General features: G+C 40.5%; 1 protein-coding gene across 1 annotated transcript in view; it reads right to left on the reverse strand.

Annotated features, from left to right (window-relative positions):
- Positions 1–23,437, reverse strand: part of LOC115130523 (A disintegrin and metalloproteinase with thrombospondin motifs 2-like) — a 196,666-nt gene that overhangs the window by 103,297 nt on the left and 69,932 nt on the right. The window contains exon 3 of the mRNA XM_029661760.2: positions 23,161–23,332. Coding sequence (XP_029517620.1) covers positions 23,161–23,332 — 172 coding nt within the window. The remainder of the gene's footprint in view (positions 1–23,160; positions 23,333–23,437) is intronic.

Genomic DNA, 23,437 nt, shown 5'->3' on the forward strand with positions numbered 1-23,437 from the left:
GGTGTCCGGGAGGATGCTGTTGATGTGAGCCATGACCAGCCTTTCAAAGCACTCCATGGCTACCGATGTGTGTGCCACGGGGTGGTAATCATTTAGGCAGGTTACCTTCACTTCCTTGGGTACAGGGACTATGGTGGTCTGCTTGAAACATGAGGTATTACAGACTCGGACAGGGAGAGGTTGAAAATGTCAGTGAAGACACTTGACACTGCAGGCTTTGAGTACTCATCCTGGTAATCCGTCTGGCCCAGCGGCCTTGTGACTGTTTACCTGTTTAAAGGTTTTGTTCACATTGGCTACCGAGAGCGTTATCACACAGTCATCCAGAAGAGCTGGTGCTCTTGTGCATGCTTCAGTGTTGCTTGCCTCGAAGCGAGCATCAAAGGCATTTAGCTCTTCTGGTAGGCTCACATAACTGGGCAGCTCGCGTCTGGGTTTCCCTTTGTAGTGCGTAATAGTTTTCAAGCCCTGCCACATCTGATGAGCCTCAGAGCCGGTGTAGTAGGATTCAATCTTAATCCTGTATTGATGCTTTGCTTGTTTGATGGTTCGTCTGGAGGCATAGCGGGAATTCTTATAAGCGTCCAGATTAGTCTTATTCTCTTTGAAAGTGACAGCTCTAGCCATTAGCTCAATGCAGATGTTGCCTGTAATCCATGGCTTCTGGTTGGGATATGTACGTACAGTCACTGTGGGGACGACGACATCGATGCACTTACTGATGAAGACATTACAGCCACATTACCATAACTCTGTTTATACAGGTGCCTCTGTTATGAGGTTTTGCGTCTAATTATTGTGTAAAATGTATGAGTAAAGATTTAACTTTTTGTGAAATGATGTAATGTTCCCTTTAAAGTTTAACTAAGTCCTTGGCCCACCCCCATGAGCACAGACATGATCTGGTTCATGGGACAGCCCTTATCTACTGTTACGAATAAAACCTGCTCCTGAAGAAATCCTCTTCAGATCATGTGTATCTCGATGGATACCATGGGGGCACAGGTTGAGTTCAGACCACAAAAATCTCAGTATAAGCTAAGAGTGGAGCATTGGCTACTCGGCAGGAAATGGTTCAACTCTGAGACTATCGATACCGACAGAATAAGAGTGAACCCTAGATACTAATGACTAGTCTGCAACTGCCGAAACATCTATTTTATAAGAACATGTCTGAATGGTACTCTGAAGTATCCATTCTAACCAAGAAAGACTTCAGGGAAGCAGAGAGACGCTCGGATGAACTTTCCAACAGAAGGACTGACGATTCCAACAGAGATCACGACGACACACTGGGTGTGAATATATACATTGATTGCAATTATTCCCGAATGAGTGAGCATTCATGTGCAATGGAATAGCATTTCAATTAATATAATTATCAACTGTGTAGCGACTCCTTCTGTTCTTTCCCGCCTTTCAGTCCACACCCACTTGCCTTTGTCCGCCAAGCCGCCATATCGGCTAAGCCCACAAGGGAACCTTCCCTATCATTTCCTTGTAACCATATCTACTGTGTTGTTTGTTTATGCATTTCTGTGATGATTTAGTTAGTTAGTAAATAAATGATTAAGACAATTGATGTATGGATGATTCACAGTAAAGGCTGGGTTCGTGCAGATAACCACCATTTTACGACATTTGGAATGAGACTAACGTGAGGTAAAGAATAATTAATTAATTAGAAGACTAATTGATCAGATATTAAAATATCTGAAGAGTTATATTAGGAAAATTATAACTTTGTAATCTGAAGATTTTCCTTGGTGCCCCGACTTCCTAGTTAATTACATTTACATGATTAGTTTAATCACTTAATAATAATTACAGAGAATTTATTTGATTCTGTACAAACAATAGTACGTATGTATAAACACCATGGGACCACACAGCCGTCATACCGCTCAGGAAAGAGATGCATTCTGTCTCCTAGAGATGAACGTACTTTGGTGCAAAAATTGCTAATCAATACCAGAACAACAGCAAAGGACCTTGTGAAGATGCTGGAGGAAACAGGTAGAAAATGATCTATATCCAGAGTGAGGATGCTGGAGGAAACAGGTAGAAAATTATCTATATCCAGAGTAAAACAAGTCCTATATCGACATAACCTGAAAGGCCGCTCAGCAAGCCACTGCTCCAAAACTGCCATAAAAAAGCCAGACTATGGTTTGCAACTGCACATGGGGACAAAGATCATACTTTTTGGAGAAATGTCCTCTGGTCTGATGAAACAAAAATAGAACTACTTGGCCAGAATGACCATCGTTATGTTTGGAGGAAAAAGGGGGAGGCTTGCAGGCCGAAGAACACCATCCCAACCTTGAAGCACAGGGGTGGCAGCATCATGTTGTGGGGGTGCTTTGCTGCAGGAGGGACTGGTGCACTTCACAAAATAGATGGCATCACGAGGAAGGACAATTATGTGGATATATTGAAGCAACATCTCAAGACATCAGTCAGGAATTTAAAGCTTGGTCACAAATGGGTCTTCCAAATGGACAATGACGACAAGCATACTTCCAAAGTTGTGGCAAAATGGCTTAAGGACAACAAAGTCAAGGTATTGGAGAGGCCATTTTTTATTTCACCTTTATTTAACCAGGTAGGCAAGTTGAGAACAAGCCATCACAAAGCCCTGACCTCAATCCTATAAAAAATTGTGGCCAGGACTGAAAAAGCGTGTGCGAGCAAGGAGGCCTACAAACCTGACTCAGTTACACCAGCTCTGTCAGGACGAAAGGGCCAAAATTCACCCAACTTATTGTGGGAAGCTTGTGGAAGGCTATCCGAAGTGTTTGACCCAAGTTAACCAATTTAAAGGCGATGCTACCAATTACTAATTGAGTGTATGTAAACTTCTGACCCACTGGGAATGTGATGAAAGAAATAAAAGCCTAAATAAATCATTCTCTCTACTATTATTCTGACATTTCACATTCTCAAAATAAAGTGGTGATCCTAACTGACCTTAAGACAGTCAATTTTTACTCGGATTAAATGTCAGGAATTGTGAAAAACTGAGTTTAAATGTAATTGGCTAAGGTTTATGTAAACTTCGACTTCAACTGTAAATATCATTATTTTTGTTGTGCCTGTTTTGCAAGGTATTGTGGCATTAATAAGTGCCACATATCTGTTTCCAAACAATGTAAAACATTTTGTTTTAGTTAATAAAGCCACACACAAACATGCAGCTCAAAAATGCATGCGTTTCAGCCTATCTCAGTGCTTTCCGTGGTGGTGGGGCAGCCAGCAGCAAATATAGAGCATAGGGGTTGGTAATGTTCTCTAGTTGTGCTGTGTTTGGCTCAGTGTTCTGTCACTCATGGGGGCACTACGTCACTGCAAATTATACGGGGAGAGCTCAAAAATTCAATCCCCTTTGGTGCTGCCATAGATTTACATTAGAAGTGCCCATCCACGAAGGCTTAAAGTCATTGGCAACAGATAAAATACCATATCTTTGATTGGACTGATCATGTCAACATCATACTTTCAAAATATTAGCTAGAAAGCATTCATAATCATGAATCAAGTCAAAAATCTACTGGCAAATCCTTTTCAATCGTTTCATATGAAGAACAATTATAGATAAAACGTATTGGTTCTCATCGGCCATTGGACATAAACATTATACAACAAGTTGGAAATCGCAAATTCTACAATTAGTGGTTTAGAAGGAATCAGTGGCTAACTGCAAGCTTTGAAAAGTAATCACTATTCTGCTATTCAGTGTAGAGGTTGTGTGGTTCAAGTCTGGGTATAACGGTCTCTTTTCCAAGTTTAAAATGATAAACAGTCACTCGCAACACACCATGGGCCAGAAAAGGTTGAATACATTGGCCATGCTGTCAATCCAGCATGACTTCTGACGCATTCAAAACAACTGGAATCTAAGAACTGGGAAATCTCAGACTTAAGTGGGTTCAAGACAACTGGGAACTTGGGAAACAAATGAGCTCTGTCTGGGAAAATACATTTTGAATGGTCATCCAACTCGGAATTCCAAGTCGGGAACTCCAACCTGAAGATCACTGACATCATGATTCAACCACAGTTTTTTTAACGAGTTCCTAGTTCCCTTGAAAGCACCATAAATCCAGAGAATGTCAGATTTTGATCACAAAGTTTGATGATAAAATGTGTCCACAAGAAGGACCACCTTTTCTGTTAAAGTGAGCACAGCACAACAAGGTGAGTGCAAAAATATATTGTACGCTGCTGTATAAATTATGTAATATGCCAGGGAGATATGTATACTGTAGCTAGGAAAGTAATACTAAGTGTATGTTGTGTAGTAAGTTGTTAGTAGCCCATGTGCCTCACCCTAATAATTTGGTCCCTTTCCCCCTCATAACTTAGCCTACTGTTCTGACTTGGTGGTGCACATGTAGCCTATAGCCTGTTTAAGAGAAATATAATCATAGAGTATTGTAGAGCTTTCATTATTTGCTTATATGCCCCCTTTATGTATAGTACGGTTCTGACAAGGTGTACAGGGAGAATACTGCAAGAATGGCCTATGTTCTGAATTCTGTCGCTGTACATTTCGAAAGTGTTGAACAAATAGTTATATTGACAACGTCCGTACTAGCTCGCTCATTATTGTCTTAATCGAAATTACGGATCGCCTCTTATCCGCTCATCGTTCCCTTATGCCATAGTTTGTAAATCTCAATTGTCAGTAGAACCACATTTGTTTAAGCAAGTCAGCCATATCAACTATGTTTTTTAAAAAGACAGTAAATGAGGCTAATGAACTGTTTTGCTGCCAGATAAGGCTCTGCTGTTAGCCAGGTGTAGCTGTGGTAAGGATTCACCCCATGGTGCTGAAAAGAAAGCTCTGCTTTTGGGACCGATTTATGTAGACCCTAACAGTTTGTGGGCACCGTTTGTCACCGTTGTAGTGCAATTAATGTACTGAATAGTGTTGTGTTGTGTATTGGCTTTGCTGGAATGCATTAAAAATCTTTTTTTTGCCCAACCAAGATTTACATGCTAAAATCGCCACTACAGAACATAATTGATAAGTTATCATTATTATTATAATCATTATTTTATAAATCCTTAGCCCTTCTCTGAAGGCATAGAAGGCCCATTGTTCCCCACTGTGTTTGGGTTAGTAATAATTTGTAGAGTGGTTCCATTTTCCCTCAGCATGCATTTGTTTTAATATTCTGAATGTCTACAGAATCCATATGTTGTTCTGAAATATGAAAACAGAAATACTGGACATTTTGAAGTCTTATTATGGTGCTGATTTGACAAAATTACAATCATGTCTTGAATTGGACTAATTTTTCTGGTCTCGGTCTTGACTCTGTCTCGATTTGCTCCGGTCTTGAATTAGTCTCGCTTTAGGTCTCAAACACAGTCAGCACTAGCAGTAATTATATTGTCATTTATTACATATTTGAACACTATTTTAGATGAACAGCATACCACTTACCATAAAACCCCCATACCATTTAATTACTTTACTTATAATAATTTGGGACAATGGGGACCATCACGTGACAAAAACCTCTAGGGGACCATGACACAACGTCCTAAGAACATCCTAAAAACAACCTCAGGGTCAAACCGGGAACTATAAAAAGGTCCCACAGAGAATGTTCCCTTGGGACCATCATGCAAAGGACAATCACCCGACCTCAACCCAATTGAGATGGTTTGGGATGAGTTGCACCGCAGAGTGAAGGACAAGCAGCCAACAAGTGCTCAGCATATACTGTATGGGAACTCCTTCAAGACTGTTGGAAAAGCATTCCAGGTGAAGCTGGTTGTGATAATGCCAATAGCGTGCAAATCTGTCATCAAGGCAAACTTTGAAGAATCTCAAATGTTAAATATATTTCTGGTTACTACATGACAACATATGTGTTATTTTATAGTTTTGATGTCTGCACTATTATTAAGCAATGGTGGAAAAAAGTAAAAATGAAGAAAAACCTTGGAAAGAGTAAGTGTGTCCAAACCTTTGACTGGTACTGTATATGAATAAATTAACATAAAGGAGTGGAACTGGGCTGCAAACAATGTTCCCTCTAACACTATCAACGCTTCGCTCTGCTGTGGGAATTGTTACCGAATCAATGCAATATTAGCCACTTTTTAATGTAACATACCGAAACAAAACGAACGAAGAAAGATTTAATGTGAAAAACTAAATGTGAAAGAGATTTTCTTTTAGGCAAAGCGCATTGGAGTAGGATTCTATTGCATTGACAGGCATGACTCAGGCCCACACTCCAGTCTACTCAGACCTGTGCGCTATAACCAATCAGAGCTGTGTCCACTTAAAGTGGATGCAGCCTCAGTGTTCACAGTAAGCGCATGCAGGAAGTTGCACAGCATTTTCACAACGTTCAAGTTTGTGCTCAGCAGAACTGGAATTTTCTCAGGGCCTCATTTTTTTGGGGAGGGAACATTGGCTGCACCCACCTGCACTGTCTAGACTGTCTCATTAATTACTGTTGTTGTCAAGTTCTGTTGAATAATTCGACAAGTGTGTCAATAGCAGGATAACCTCGGAGGCTTGGCTCAACAGGCTTGGCTCTAGATTACACCTATCTAATCATAGTTTACATTGTTTGCGAGATCAGACATAACTATAATACGAGTATTCAATTTTGGAAGTTGCTTTCATTTCAGCTCACCTAATTTGTAAACATTTCAACTGTATTAAATTACGCTTTTTTTTTTCAATTCCACAAAAAAATGAACACCCATCAAATGAAAGTTATCTTTCTTCTCTTTCTTGTGATGTAAGTGTTGAGATGATGCGTTAAATCCCAGACGATGCTTTGGTGTTCCTATAGATGCAACGGGAAGACAATGTATTCCATTGAGCCCATTTCAGCCATTACTGGGGTATGACTGACAGGTCATTACAAACATTTCCGCGTTCATAACGTTAATGGGAAAAAATGACAGGCACAAGCAAGAGTATGAAAGAGTCGCAGGAGTAAAATGAAAGCAATCAATCTCGTGAGATATAAGTGACAAGTGGATTTGGCACCTCTGAAACACGGGAAATAGACGGCTGAAAAAGACTGATCCTCAGGTGGGCAGGGCATGCACGTTGCCACACACACACACACACACACACACACACACATCCTTGCTTAGTCACAACTCCATACTAAAACCCTTACATCACCTGACCCAAAGGGAAGGGATCACTGCCACTACCCGGAGTGGGTTCAGCAGGACGCAACGTTTCGGAATGTTCAGATAGAACTATGCTATGTAGAACAAACATGCCTCTCTGACTTGTTGAATAAGGAATAACGTCTGCTCTATTCGTGGAAATTCTATCCTCAAAGTTCAAGAATGTTTTGCAACTGAACGTGGCCTACATGCAAACATTTGGTTGCACAGAAAGAAAGGAAAAGGGATAACAAACCATTTATTAGTAAATACCTTTTGCCACTACACTATACCTGAGTTAATGTGGACCCAGTGACTTGACCACTTGGACCAGGAGTCAAGCACTGGGACTCGGACTCCAGCCATAGAGACTTGTGACTAGACTCGTGACTCGACAGGGAACTTGGAACTCGATTCAGACTCGAGGTTTAGTGACATAACTATATCACTAAGCGAAACAGTCATTAGCTCCCGTTCAAAATCACTATCCCCATTCTATTTTTGGACAGCAATGTGACTGGGGCATCTGTGGAGTGATAGAGGTGCAACCAATACTACTTTTCCAATTCTTTGAGGCACCATCTCTGCGCTTGTGATAGTGTCTGTTTGAATTGTATGTAATGTTCTATATCTATGTAGGCTAAATTCAGCGGTGTGTATTCATGGAGACCAAGGGAAACCACGCTTCCCCAAATATTTGACCAAATAAAATCATTTATCTTTGGTCTCTCTCTGTGTTTTCAAAATGTTCTCAACTGTGGGATGTCCTGGTGCAGCCAGTTACATTTTATTCCATTTTTTACTTTAGTTTTTTTTTGTAAATATTTTCTTAACTCTATTTCTTGAACTGCATTGTTGGCTTGTAAAGTAAGCATTTCAAATAAGGTTGTTGTATTTTGTTGTATTCGGTGACAAATGCAATTATTTTGATTTGATACGAACGAACGGGTTATAGAGCAAACTATGCAATTATCACAACACAGGTTCTAATATGGCTTTTTTCCTGGCTTGTCTTGGCGTCCTCAGTGAGTTTACCCTAGCACTGGCTAAATTAGGACTTTATATGGGAGATCATTCCTATATACTCTATTCTAATATATGTTTGTCAGATTTCTGCTGTTGCGAAGAGAACAGAATATTATGCAGGAAAATAATTTGGTATGACAAATATGTTTGTACATAGAAGTCAGTGATTCATGTTGATGATAAGTGAATGAGGCAATACAAATGGGAAGTGACTAAAATGAAAGGGCATTTAGTTGACTAAAATGGCCCACCGTTTCATCATTTTAACTATAACTACACTAAATTAGTATTCAAATGGAAAAAATGTGACCAAGACTCAATGATGTTTTAGTCAAAATGTGTAAGACTAGACAAAAATAAAAGAGTGCCAGAATTAACCCTGGTGTGTGATTGAGACCTCTGCTCATTACTGGTGCTCTCTTTTTGTTTGAAGCTGGCAGGTGTGTGTGCACACACATTCGATCAGTCTACTCCATAACTTCTGATAACAAATAAAGGAGAGAGAGAGAACAAGTGTGTGAGTTTCCATAGGAACGCAGAGTTAAGATCTCAGGAAGGAGACAACTAGTAGAGTAACAAAGACCACCACCCACTGTCACCTGGCGCACACACACACACACACACACACACACACCGTGTTGCTTTCTGAAACTGTGTGTTTGTAATGAAGTGTCACACCCTGATCTGGTCACCTGTCCTTGTGATTGTCTCCACCCCCTCCAGGTGTCGCTCATTATCCCCAGTGTATATTGTATATATCCCTGTGTTTCCTGTCTCTCTGTGCCAGTTCATCTTGTTTGCCAAGTCAACCAATGGTTTTCCTTGCTCCTATTTTTCCCAGTCTCTGTTTGTTTCTAGTCCTCCTGGTTTCGACCTTTGACTGTCCTGACTCCGAACCCTCCTGCCTGTTCTGACTACCAGCCTGCCTATATCCCCTTGTACTGTTTTTGGACTCGGATCTGGTTTCTTACCCCTGCCTGGCCTGACCTCGAGACTGCCTGTCTGGTACTGTTTGGACTCTGACCTGGTTTATGAACTCTCACCTGTCCCTGACCTGCCTTTGCCTACTCCATTTGTTATAATACATATCCTCTGCCTCCTGTGTCTGCATTTGGGTCTCGCCTTGTGCCCTTAAATGAAGAGTGTGTGTATTTTTCTTTCTACAAGCTCTCACAGTCTCACATCAGAATAAGATGTTCATACATGTTTCTCAAATGTCAAATTTCGAAGTTGTTCCAAGCATCACATTTCAAAGCATTTAAGGTTCTGTTTAGTCATTAACTCCAAATGTTTTAAGGTTAGGGTTAGGTTTCGGCATTATCTCTGAATTATTCATGTTTTAACTCAGAATGGTTAAGGTAAGGGTTAAGGTTTGGGATAGGATTAAAACTAAAATATTAAAAACAACTTTCTATCACTGGATTTGAACACGCAACCTTTTGAACCAGATGCTTACACCCATCTGCCATCCCCATACACAATGCCCTCACAAAACTGATACTACTTGAAGGTAACAGTGCTCAGTGTTGCCCCCTAGTGGATGGTTTCCACGTCATCTCCCGACGTCCTGAGACATGGGTGGAGGACGTCTCATACTCACTTGTATCATGGATGACCTGCCTGGTATCTTTCCCTTTTACTTACTTCTCACCTCATGTCCGTCCTACCGTCTCTCCATCCTGACACTGTACGCTGATAAGTAAGGGACATTTTAATGTATTCATTTATAATCAATCAATCATTTATTCAGATCTGCTGCACAAGGTCTACTTTACGACCTGCCGATTAATAAATTACTTATTAATTAATTTCCTGGACACAGACAGTCAGTGTATTGGCCAGCTAAATTTAGTCTTTTGTTCCGTAGCTGACAGAGAGAGAGAGAGAGAGAGAGAGAGAGAGAGAGAGAGAGAGAGAGAGAGAGAGAGAGAGGAGACTGATTGGTTTTTCACACCATAAGCTGTGGAAAAGGTGTGAATCAATGTCCTAAGTGGAGAGAGCAAGCTGTATTATTGATGTGGCACATTCATCAATTAATCACTGCTGTTGGAAAACTCTGGATTACCTTCATTTCACCAGGCAGACAGAGGATCATATATCTCTACCTGTCTCATCTCTATCTCCCTCTCTCTCTTTTCTGTCTATATTTGGACTGTTTCTTCCCGACCTCTTCATTTTCCCTGATCTGTCTCTCCGCCTCTCCTCCCTTTGTGACGTAACAATCTTCTGTGCTTTCCCTCACCTCCACTTTTCTTATTCGCCTTTGACTCCTTATTCTCTCACACTCTTTTGTTTCATCCCTCTTTCTCCTTCTTTGTATCTTTCCCCCCATCCCTCATTCTATCTGTGGGTAACATCAAGACAGTGTCCAGTCGGAGCTGTCTGGGGGAGAGTGGTGTGGTGTGCAATGTTTTGGTCCAGGGGAGTGTGTGTGTGTGTGTGTGTGTGTGTGTGTGTGTGTGTGTGTGTGTGTGTGTGTGTGTGCGCACGTGTGTATGTGTGTGCATGTGTGATGTGCAGTGCTGTTTTGTTCAGGGGACTGAGACATGCACAGACAGATGGACCACCACAGGGCTTTTTCCCCAAAATCCTCCTCACCTGGACTGGGCTCACTCACACCACAGAAATACACCTATAGATCTATATTTCACATGCAGATGGTCAACTCTGGATGTATTGCTGTAGAATAAATCCATTAAACAGTTAAACGTAAATAAATGTGATCTAAAACATAATCTACATAATCCCCAAAGGAGATTATTTATCATGAGTGGGCCATAAACAACAACTACTAATGCTGCAAGAAAGGAACAAATCTAAAAATAATAATTAATTATAAAAAATAATTATAAATTGCTGAGGTGTAGTAATTTTTGAAGACACAAGCTCAAGTACACAGTACAATTTATTTTTATTTTTAAATATGAATATATGAAATCAATTTATAAAACGACTAAGATTTCACCTTCCTTATAACTGTAAAATACGTATTTTGTATTTGTTTGCGTTAAAGAAAATGTGCATATTTCTAAAAGACTCTCTTGATCAAAACCTCTGCCTCCACCGCTGTGAACGTCACACAGAGCTCAGGCATGGCTTGCTGAACTCGTTAGGAACTTGCTTTTTGCCTAAATTCTTTTAGATTACTTTGATGAAGTTGGCTACAAATCAATCTCTGAAAGCGCTAGAGTTACAAAACCACACTCTGCTGCTTCGCTACAATGTAAGGATTCCTTTGTCAGTGATGAAGGGTTCAGCCGGGAGTTGATAGATAGTCAGAGAAGCAAATTACATTTTTATTTTACCTTCAATTAACTAGGTCAGTTAAGGACAAATTATTATTTACAAAGATGACCTAGAAACAGCAGGTTAACTGTCTTGTTCAGGGGCAAAACGACAGACTATTATCTGGTCAGCTCTGGGATTTGATCTAGCAACCTTTCGGTTACTGGTCTAACACTCAACCCATTAGGCTACCTGCCACCCCATTAAAAAGGTAGGAGGGACATACCATTTAGATCTACGGTATCCACAGATCGATTTATAATCGAAAATGTCAGTCGGAACCGGTACCAGAACCATGCAGGTCCCTTAAACAGGAGACTTTACATCTGATGTGATTCTACAGGACAGACCAAGGTGGTATTGAGACTGGTGAACTTGGTGCTGTTTCTCAGACAGTGCAGTGATGTGCAGTGTGTACTCGGTAGAGAGGAGATTCAGGAACACTTGGAGGACGAATGGTCTATTTAATGCTAAAAGTATAACCAACGCGTTTCGGCTTTTGGCCTTCTTCAGGGCTTCCATATGAAGGCCAAAAGCCCAAAATGTGTTGCTTCTATTATTTGCAAAAACTACGCTTTTTTAAAATTTAATTCCATTTGTCTACCAAGTGTTTCTGAATCTGCTCGCTACCTCAGCTTGCTCCTCAATTCATGCACCTTGGTTGGAAAGTGAGGAAGTGGCAGGGATCCCGCCCCTTTGGGTCATGTGATGTAAGGGTTTCAGCATAGAGTTGTGACTAAGGATGCGTGTGTGTGTGTGTGTGTGTGTGTGTGTGTGTGTGTGTGTGTGTGTGTGTGTGTGTGTGTGTGAGTGAGTGCGTGCGTGCGTGCGCATGTGCGCAAGTAAAACAAAACATGTTGACTCACCCTACTTGCAGACTAGTTGAACTCCAATGCCATCCTCCTCTCCTTCATGTTGGCAAAACGTCCTATGGATCTGTCATACAGTGCAACCTTTGTTGTCATAGGCTAACTAGCTAAAATGCTTGCTAGACTAACTTCCTCGCATGGGCAACAATGAACCAGTTTAGATAGCTAGCTAGGTAGTTAACATTAGCCTAATTGGCTACATATTGAACTTTAATCATCTCATGCCAGTGGCACATGGTTAGATCAGAATTGCGGTTATAATAATATTAATAAAAGTCAAAACCACAAGTCCAAATCCCCATCTCCATCCATGGGCGATTTAGTAAACTAGCTACTGCAGGACATCAACACAAGCAGACCAGAAACAGACATTTTTTGGAATTGTATGTTTTCCTTAGGAAGAGATTTGATTGGTGTGAAGCCAAATCCAAACTGGCCTCCCTTAGGGGGGGTTTGGCTGCACCAGGACAACCCAGAGTTGAGAACATTTTGAAAACAGAGGGACAAAACATTGATACTTTTAGCATTTACATTTTTTTAGTGGTCACTGAATTCAGCATATATATTATATATTGCACATATTACATACAAAACAAACAGACACAAACACAAGAGCAGAGATGGTGCCTCAAAGTATTGGAAAAGTAGTATTGGTTGCACCTCCATCACTTGGTCGTGTCATTGCCATTGCTATCAACCTTCCACAGATGTCCAAAAGTAGAATGGGGATAATGACTTTGAACGGGAGCTAATGACTGTTTCGCTCAGTGATGTAGTCGAGTCACTAAACCTCGAGTCCAAATCGAGTCCCAAGTTCCCTGTGCTCAAGTCCACGTCCGAGTCACCAAAGGTCGAGTCATGTGTCGAGTCACGAGTCTCTATGGCTGAAGTCCGAGTCCTGGTCCAAGTGCTCAAGTCTGAGCACTGGGTCCACATGAACTCAAAATAAAGTTATTTACCCAGTCAGATATAGTGTAGTGGCAAGAGGAATTTAGTAATACATTGTCTGCTGTCACTTTTCCTTTATTTCTGTGCCAATAAATGTTTGCATATAGGCCACGTTCAGTTGCAAACTATTATTGAACATTGCGGATAGAAATTCCATGAATACAGCAGACGTTACTCCTTATTCAACAAGTCAGGGAGGCATGTTTGTTCTACATAGCATATTTCTATCTGAACATTCCAAAACGCTGCATCCTGCTGAACCCACTCCAGGTTTTTAGCTATAGCTAGCTAATGAGGTAACATTACTGAATCAGGTGTCGTCTAAACAAATGGTTAATGGTCTGGGGTAACACCAAATTTGGATCGTCCATCTGTAGATGCTCTACAGACTATCAGTAACATTTCAACTAACTATCTACTAACCCTAACCCTAACCTTAACCCTTATCCTAACCCTAAGCGTAACCCTTAAAGGCTTTGCATGGTCAATACAAAGTCTGCAGAGGCTGTACAGCTTTTACTGTGACGCGGCCATTCATACTTTTTGCACTTTGGGGAGCTGTCATATGCATCCAATAAATTGGTCTGCACTGCACCGCTCATAGTGATTCAGGGCTAATCGTTATAGCCATCCGGCTAATTACAAGCAACGGGCTAAACAACCTAACCTCTTCTGAGATGTTGACGTCCATGCTTGACATAGGAGCTCAGCCAAGACAGCATGAAGTTAAAAGGCTGCACTGTTTTCCCCGCCTGCATCTCCATCCCGAATCTCCCCATTGCACCCCAGCAAAATATGCCTACATTTAGGCTATAAGTATAATGCTTGTACGGATGTCAACCCCAATACATGTTCATGTCATCAATGAACTTAATTACAGTTTTAAAAAACTACTTTGATTACCACCACCGATTTCTGTATGCTAGCTATGGTACCAGATTAAGATCCTGAGAGGTGCAATGCTCTAAGGCACTGCCTCACAGTTCTAAAGGTGTCACTACAGACCCGGGTTCGATCCCGGGCTGTATCACAACTGGCCGTGATCAGGAATCCCATAAGGAGACTCGCAATTGGCCCAGCGTTGTGAGGAGAGGTTTTGGAGGGTTTGGCTGGGGTAGGCCGCCATTGTAAATAAGAATTTGTTCTTATCTGACTTGAAAAATAAAATACAAATTTATACAAATGGGAGTTAGCATTTAGCGGTCAAATTTTCTAAACCTGAAAAGAGACAATTTCTAAACGTTATGCAGAAAAACAGCCAAATATATCCAAATCGGATTTGTGACTCGATTCAGGAAACTAGGCATATGTCGCAAGTGACGACTTCACAGGAGAGCTGTTGGAACGTAAAAAATGATTTTTTTAATCAAAATTATTTTTGGGGCAGAAATGCCTTCCCGAACGTGAAATTTCATGTGCCTTAATAACAAACTTGTATGCAATCTGTAAATACGTATAACATTGTAAAATTACAAGCCTTGTTGGTTAATCCACAGAAAAAGTGAGCAACCTTCCCACTAGCCATAATTGGCTGAGATAATGAGTGGGCTGGACATGCCGAGAGATGAGTTCTGCCATATAGAGGGCTTCTGTCTATTTGAGCTCGTCAGTCTGTTGGTAATCTTGTCGAACATTGCTTTTTTTAATGCATTGTGTAGTGGAGCTGCTTAAGTGTTGTTCTCCACTTTCTGGAAGATCAAGTTTTGAAATCAGTGGAATTAGAGTATGATAGCTAAAGAGATGGAGAAAACACCTCTCTCCGGATTACATCTTCAAACTAAGGGCAACCGTGGTATGGCATTCCTGACAGGGAGGCGCGTCCATCATGCATGATGATGTAAACAGATAAGATAGTCTAGCGTTAGCTATCTACATTTTCAGATATTACATGTTTCTAATTTTGACAGAAAGTAGTTTCATTTCAAGCTAAAGTGTACTGTTAGCTAATAAGCCATATTCATGCAGGTTAGTAACGACATGATTTGGCACTGTGTTCATTGTTGTTTAACTAGCTCATGTTATCCGACTTGCTCGTTAGCAAACGTTACATGTGTGAACTTACTCCTTGTTTACATAGCTAGGTTCATTGTTTACCTAACTAGCTAGCTCTATATCTTAAGATAACTTGTACTGTTAGCTAGCTAGCTAACATTACCTGGCTGGCTCCCTAGCTGACGTTATTATTCGTAACCCAGAGCTATTTGCTTTTCTACTTAGAGACAAATGTTAGCTATCTAACATTGAACCTGGTTGGTTAGCTCCCATCACTGTGGCATTGTTGGCACTGTTCATTGTTGTTTAACTTCTTTGAGATAGGGGGCGCTCTTTTAATTCTTGGATAAAAAACGTTCCCGTTTTAAACAAGATATTTTGTCACGAAAAGATGCTCGACTATGCATGTAATTGACAGCTTTGGAAAGAAAAAACTCTGACGTTTCCAAAACTGCAAAGATATTATCTGTGAGTGCCCCAGAACTAGTGCTACAGGCGAAACCAAGATGAAATTTCATACAGGAAATGGTCCAGATTGTGAATGCCCTGTGTTCCAATGTCTCCTTATATGGCTGTGAATGCACCAGGAATGAGCCTGCACTTTCTGTCGTTTCCCCAAGGTGTCTGCAGCATTGTGACGTATTTGTGGGCATATCATTGGAAGATTGACCATAAGAGACTACATTTACCAGGTGTCCGCCCGGTGTCCTCCGTCGAAATTATTGCGTAATCTCCAGCTCCATGCGCGTTCCATTTTCTTCAGAGGAGAAAGTCAACTGCCACGAATGATTTATCATCGATAGATATGTGAAAAACACCTTGAGGATTGATTCTAAACATTTGCCATGTTTCTGTCGATATTATGGAGTTAATTTGGAAAAAAGTTTGCGTTGTAATGACTTAATTTTCGGGTTTTTTCTTACCCAAACGTGATGAACAAAACGGAGCGATTTGTCCTACACAAATAATCTTTTTGGAAAAACTGAACATTTGCTATCTAACTGAGAGTCTCCTCATTGAAAACATCTGAAGTTCTTCAAAGGTAAATTATTTTATTTGAATGCTTTTCTTGTTTTTGTGAAAATGTTGCATGCTGAATGCTAGGCTTAATGCTATGCTAGCTATCAATACTCTTACGCAAATGCTTGTTTAGCTATGGTTCAAAAGCATATTTTGAAAATCTGAGATGACAGTGTTGTTAACAAAAGGCTAAGCTTGAGAGCTAATATATTTATTTCATTTCATTTGCGATTTTCATGAATAGTTAACGTTGCGTTATGCTAATGAGCTTGCCGCAATAATTACACTCCTGGATACAGGTTTTTTTCGTAGCCAAACGTGATGAACAAAACGGAGCGATTTCTCCTACACAAATAATCTTTTTGGAAAAACTGAACATTTGCTATCTAACTGAGAGTCTCCTCATTGAAAACATCTGAAGTTCTTCAAAGGTAAATTATTTTATTTGAATGATTTTCATGAATAGTTAACGTTGCGTTATGCTAATGAGCTTGCGGAGAGAATTACACTCCTGGATACAGTTTTTTTTCGTGGCCAAACGTGATGAACAAAACGGAGCGATTTGTCCTACACAAATAATCTTTTTGGAAAAACTGAACATTTGCTATCTAACTGAGAGTCTCCTCATTGAAAACATCTGAAGTTCTTCAAAGGTAAATTATTTTAGTTGAATGATTTTCATGAGTAGTTAACGTTGCGTTATGCTAATGAGCTTGCGGAGAGAATTACACTCCTGGATACAGTTTTTTTTCGTGGCCAAACGTGATGAACAAAACGGAGCAATTTGTCCTACACAAATAATCTTTTTGGAAAAACTGAACATTTGCTATCTAACTGAGAGTCTCCTCATTGAAAACATCTGAAGTTCTTCAAAGGTAAATGATTTTATTTGAATGCTTTTCTTATTTTTGTGAAAATGTTGCATGCTGAATGCCAGGCTTAATGCTATGCTAGGCTATCAATACTCTTTACACAAATGCTTGTTTAGCTATGGTTCAAAAGCATATTTTGAAAATCTGAGATGACAGTGTTGTTAACAAAAGGCTAAGCTTGAGAGCAAATATATTTATTTCATTTCATTTGCAATTTGCATGAATAGTTAACGTTGCGTTATGGTAATGAGCTTGAGGCTATAAATAGGATCCCGGATTGCTCGTCGCAACAGGTTAAGAGGGTGTGAACGATGCTGAATGGGTGTAGACAAAGAAGAGCTCTTCACTAGATACCAAAACATTCAAAGGTCATTTTCTCAAAAGTGAGTTTACAAGTTGATCACTTTAAAAGCAGAATTACTTTCCCATTTTCCTCAAATGCAGTGTATGATATACCATTTTGTAGCTCTGAGTCTCTACTTTTATCCAATGTACAAAACACAATTTCTAATTTTGCTGCATAAGACCGAATTAGCAATCACATTGTGGGCCTGTTACAATACATCAATCATGACGGATTTTACCAATATAAACTTTGTTAGATCAGATTTGTTGAGTGTGTGCCAATCCAGCGTCCTTCTATCCCCCATGGTATGCATTCCATTAACCTCTTTACCACATCTATCCCCATTACATCTCTTTCCAGGAGTTCAAACTCATTTTCGTGTCTATTCGATGTATCAAAGGAGTTTTTTATTTGTGAACTTGTTCTGATAGCCTTTCTTAAAAGTTGTCCATGTTTGTTGTCAAGGAAGTTGTCAAGGAAGCGAGCTTGTGTTTATACAGGATGTACTGCCCCCACCTACTGTCAACCAATCATGTCAATGTGGAGCTATACGGAGTTATGCGTAGCCCTCCGCATTGTTAGAAAACTTGGGAGGTACACGGCATCGCCTTACAGAGCTCGATTTGGCCTCCGCAAGCATCCGGAGGCTCCACAATTGCTCCGTACAGAGCCTCTGGAACACATTACCGAATCAAGCATACATAGGCTTTTATCCTAACCCTAGCCCTAACCTTAACCCTTATTCTAAACCTAAATCTAACTGTAACCTTAGCAAGCAGTTGCTTATCAACAGATAGTTTGTTGGTAGTATGGAAAATCCAGACTATCCAAATAAAGTGCGACCCGGTCCGCATTGTAACCTAGTTTTAAAACGGCCTACGGTAATGCTTTATTAATGTAAAATGCGGGTTGCCAATGCACACAACATATCGCTGGTATTATGATTCATATCTTTTCAATGGTAAGGCCTTGAATCAAGCTGTTTTCTCGGAGGAAAAGAGAGAGACTAGGCTACGATGGCTACAGAACCTGCCTATGAAATGCAGTTGGGAAAGTGGGAGGGTTAAGCGAGACTACAAATTCAAAGAGTACTTTTCTATACTCACAGAAGAGAAAAACATAGCTAGACTGTTGTTTTACTATTAAACTCAATGCTTCGATTGTTTAACAATTTGTAAAGCAGCTTGTGTTTATTAACCAGGCAAAGGGTAGCTAACTAGAAGGCTGGCGGTGACAGGTTAGCTACGTGGAAGCAAGAGAATCACCTGCACGATGTCTATAATCAGAGGTGGAGCCGGAGCAGAGTCTGTCTGCCTGTCTGCAAACACTCATCGGTTGCTCCCCAGCAGCTCACCAGCTGATGTAGGATGTGTGTGCCGGGTATGGCGTTTCCTTCCCACTGCTGAACAGAATTACGCTGTGCATCTGTGCTGATAATATTCATTGTGCTTACCACTGAAAATCTGTCAATCTCGCCAAAAGCCAAAAACATTCTTCCTACATTTTCTAGGCATCGATCAAACCAAGAGCAAAATCATGGCTCCTGTCTCTTTAAGCTGCTATGTTGATTGGCTGAACAATAGCACAGCCCCCTTGGCTGAGGTCATGATTGATTGACCTCAAGGTGCCAAATCAATCATGGTGATTGGACAGCCACTTCTCTTATCACAGAACAGAAGCCCAAGACCTCCATCCAGGGGAGTCACCAGAGTTTCAGAACATTCCGGGTCTTTGAAAATGATTTTACATGACTGGAGGCATTAGAATAATATTTTTGATGACTGAAATGAAAGGCTAATAAAAATGAACAACCCTGTCTTAAATTAAACCAATAGCAATAGGCAATAGGCAAAGAAAAGAGTGGAGACAGATTGTTCAATATAAGGAGGATATTATAGTACACTAACGTTCCAGTTACACTGACTCCTCCAAACTGTTTTTCCCGCAGTTGTATTTTGAAATATTGCAAAATGCCTTTTAACTGCTGCCTACTGTTCATTGATAGCCACAACTCAACAATCAGCTGTTTGATATTTGCTCTGCGTGCTGCCCAATTGTGGGCTTCCTGACTGTCGGAAGCCCACACAATCACACAACTATTTTTTGAAAGAAGCTATTGAACCTCTGTGGCTAAATAATGCTTTCTGGTGTTGTATTTTCAATTATTTTATTTATTTCTGTACATACAGACAGGATCAAATATATCATTTGGCATACCTTTTTAAATTGATCGGCAGCTAAAAAAATATTCCATGCTCTGTGCTCTCCCTAAAGCCAAATAATCAACACTTCTTTTTATTAATTCAGTAGGTAGGCCTGTTACAATATATATACACTACCGTTCAAATGTTTGGGGTCAGTTAGAAATGTCCTTGTTTTTGAAAGACAAGCAAAAAGAATTGTCCTTTAAAATCACATCAAATTGATCAGAAATACCGTGTAGACATTGTTAATGTTATAAATTAATATTGTTGCTGGAAACGGCAGATTTTTTAATGGAAAATCTACATAGCCATACAGAGGCCCAACACTGTGTACTACTCCTTTCACAGAACAGTGCAAACTGGCGCTAACCAGAATAGAAAGAGGATTGGGAGGCCCCAGTGCACAACTGAGCAAGCGGACAAGTACATTAGAGTGTCTAGTTTGAGAAACAGACACATCACAAGTAGTCCACTGGCAGCTTCATTAAATAGTACCCGCAAAACACCAGTCTCAACTTCAACAGACTCCGTGATGCTTGCCTTCTAGGCAGTGTTGCAAAGAAAAAGCCATATTTCGGACTGGCAAATAAAAAGAAAAGATAGAGATGGGCAAAAGAACACAGACACTAGTCAGACAAACTCTGCCTAGAAGGCCTGCATCCCGGAGTCGCCTCGACATCATTTTGTCATTCCATAAAATTATGTCATGGCTTTAGAAGCTTCTGATAGGCTAATTGACATAATCTGAGCCAATTGGAGGTGTACCTGTGGATGTATTTCAAGGCCTACCTTCAAACTCAGTGCCTCTTTGCTTAACTTGACATCATCAAAAGAAATCAGCCAAAACCTCAGAAAAAAATTGTAGACCTCCACAAGTCTGGTTCATCCTTGGGAGCAATTTCAAAAAGGCTGAAGGTACCACGTTCATCTGTACAAACAATCGTACGCAAGTATAAACACCATGGGACCACGCAGCCATCATACCGCTCAGGAAGGAGACACATTCTGTCTCCTAGAGATGAACGTACATTGGTGCGAGAAGTGCAAATCAATCCAAGAACAACAGTAAAGGATCTTGTGAATATGCTGGAGGAAACAGGTACAAAAGTATCTATATCCACAGTAAAATGAGTCCTATATCGAAGAAGAAGCCACTGCTCCAAAACCGCCATAAAAAAGCCAGACTACGGTTTGCAACTGCACATGGGGACAAAGATCGTACTTTTTGGAGAATTGTCCTCTGGTCCTCTGAGACAAAAATAGAACTGTTTGGCCATAATGACCATCGTTATGTTTGGAGGAAAAAGGGGGAGGCTTGCAAGCCGAAGAACACCATCCCAACCGTGAAGCACGGGGGTGGCAGGGACTGGTGCACTTCACAAAATAGATGGCACCATGAGGGAGAAAAATTATGTGGATATTTTGAAGCAACCTCTCAAGATATCAGTCGGGAAGTTAAAGCTTGGTCGCAAATGGATCTTCCAAATGGACAATGACCCCAAGCATACTTCCAAAGTTGTGGCAAAATGGCTTAAGGGCAACAAAGTCAAGGTATTGGAGGACCTCAATCCTATAGAAAATGTGTGGGCAGGACTGACAAAGCGTGTGCGAGCAAGGAGGCCTACAAACCTGACTCAGTTACACCAGCTCTGTCAGGAGGAATGGGCCAAAATTCACCCAACTTATTGTGGAAAGCTTGTGGAAGGCTACCCGAAACATTTGACCCAAGTTAAACAATTTCAAGGCAATGCTACCAAATACTAATTGAGTGTATGTAAACTTCTGACCCACTGGGAATGTGATGAAAGAAATAAAAGCTTAAATAAATCATTCTCTCTACTATTATTATGACATTTCACAATCTTAAAATAAACTGAATTTTTACTGGGATTAAATGTCAGGAGTTGTGAAAAACTGAGTTTAAATGTATTTGGCTAAGGTGTATGTAAACTTCTGACTTCAACTGGATTTTTCCTGTTTAACCACTAGTGGTTGTAGCTATAATGTTAGAGAAAGTTTGTAGGCCTAATTTATGTTTTAAACATTGTAGCACAAAAAACAAGTTTTTATGTTCACAAGGCTAATACAATACATCTCATTTCTTGAAAAGTCTATGGGAAAGGTGACAAAATGTGTATTTGCATCAGTAGACTAACTGACTGAAATGCACCCGAAAAGTATTGGAATGTTCAGGAAAACATCAGGGACGCTCATCAGGTAGTAATTGTATGTGTGTCGAAAAGATCTGCATTAATATCGATTGTGGTTTTGTCACAGTCCCTTCACGTCTCCTAAGCGGCTGGTGAGCATTGTAGAGGGAAACAGAAAACACGTAGGGGCCTACGTGTTCATGAGAGTCTTACCTTTCAGGAACGGGGTCATAATTGCTAGTAGCTCCTACTAGGGGTCGGGACGATACCAGTATCACGATACATGTTAGTATCGTGGAAAGGAAATAAAACACAAAAGAGGATTTAACTTCTTTAGGAAAACAGCCCTAATGTTGGAAACAAACATCATTATGTTGTCATTCAGAGTCACTTTAATTGATTGTCCAAGCTATAGCACACAGTATTTTATATCCAGCGGGTTTCTAAAGGACCAATGAGTTTGGTCTGCATCATGTTGTCATTTTTTGCCACGGGAAGAACAATTGCAACGCTGGTATCGTCATAGCCCTAGCTAAATCAAATCAAATCCAAATCAAACTTTATTTGTCACGTGCCGAATACAACAGGTGTAGCCTTTACTGTGAAAGGCTTACTTACAAGCCCTTAACCAACAATGCAGTTCAAGAATTAAGAAAATATTTACCAAATAAACTAAAGTAAAAAATTATAAAAAGTAAAATAACAATAACTAGGCTATATACATGGGGTGCCAGTACTGAGTCAATGTGCGGGGGTACAGGTTAGTCAAGGTCATTTGTTCATGTAGGTAGGGGTAAAGTGACTATGCATAGATAATAAACAGCGAGTAGCAGCAGTGTAAAACCAATTGGGGCGCATTCAGTTGACAAAAAATGTTTGACACCATCGCAGCAGCGCAAAATATTCGGGGCCGACCCAAAATCATTCAGGACTAAAGCCCCGAAAGCCCGGTCCTGGTGACGTCCATGCCTCCATCTCACACATAAAAGTATTGGTATGACTGCAGTCTCATCTTCCTACAATACATTGAATAGCAGAAATAGACACTGTTTAATAAACTGCAACAAAGGAGCTTGTGAAAACTGGAATTTCACATTTCCTAACACCCCAACATGAACCACACATCGCTGAGAATTACATTGCTCTGTCATTTGCACACAGAATCCATACAAGCGCACACATAAACACAACCATGTACTGTACAAACCCAGTTTTGAAGTGCTAGTCTGTGGTTGAGTATACAGTAGGTATATGACATATTGGAAAGCAGTAAGTAAGTAACCAATCACAGACCTCTAGAGTGGTAGTCTGCCGCGAGGCCGCTGACGGGCATTTTCTTCACAGAGGAGGATCGGTAGACGATGTGTTGACGCCCTCCTCCTCCCTCCTCCTCCCCCATCACTCCATTCCCCCTCTCCACCGGCTCGATGAAGAACTCCTCCTCTTCTGTCCTGATCATACCAGCCTGGGAGAGAGCAAGAGACAGAGAGGAGAGAAGTAGAGAGAGTTTGTCAGTTATTCTATTTTAGTACAATGCATAATAATAAGGACATAAAAACATATTAAGCCC

The sequence above is a fragment of the Oncorhynchus nerka genome, linkage group LG6 (genome assembly GCF_034236695.1).
Source record: "Oncorhynchus nerka isolate Pitt River linkage group LG6, Oner_Uvic_2.0, whole genome shotgun sequence".
In the NCBI taxonomy this organism is placed as follows: Eukaryota; Metazoa; Chordata; class Actinopteri; order Salmoniformes; family Salmonidae; genus Oncorhynchus; species Oncorhynchus nerka.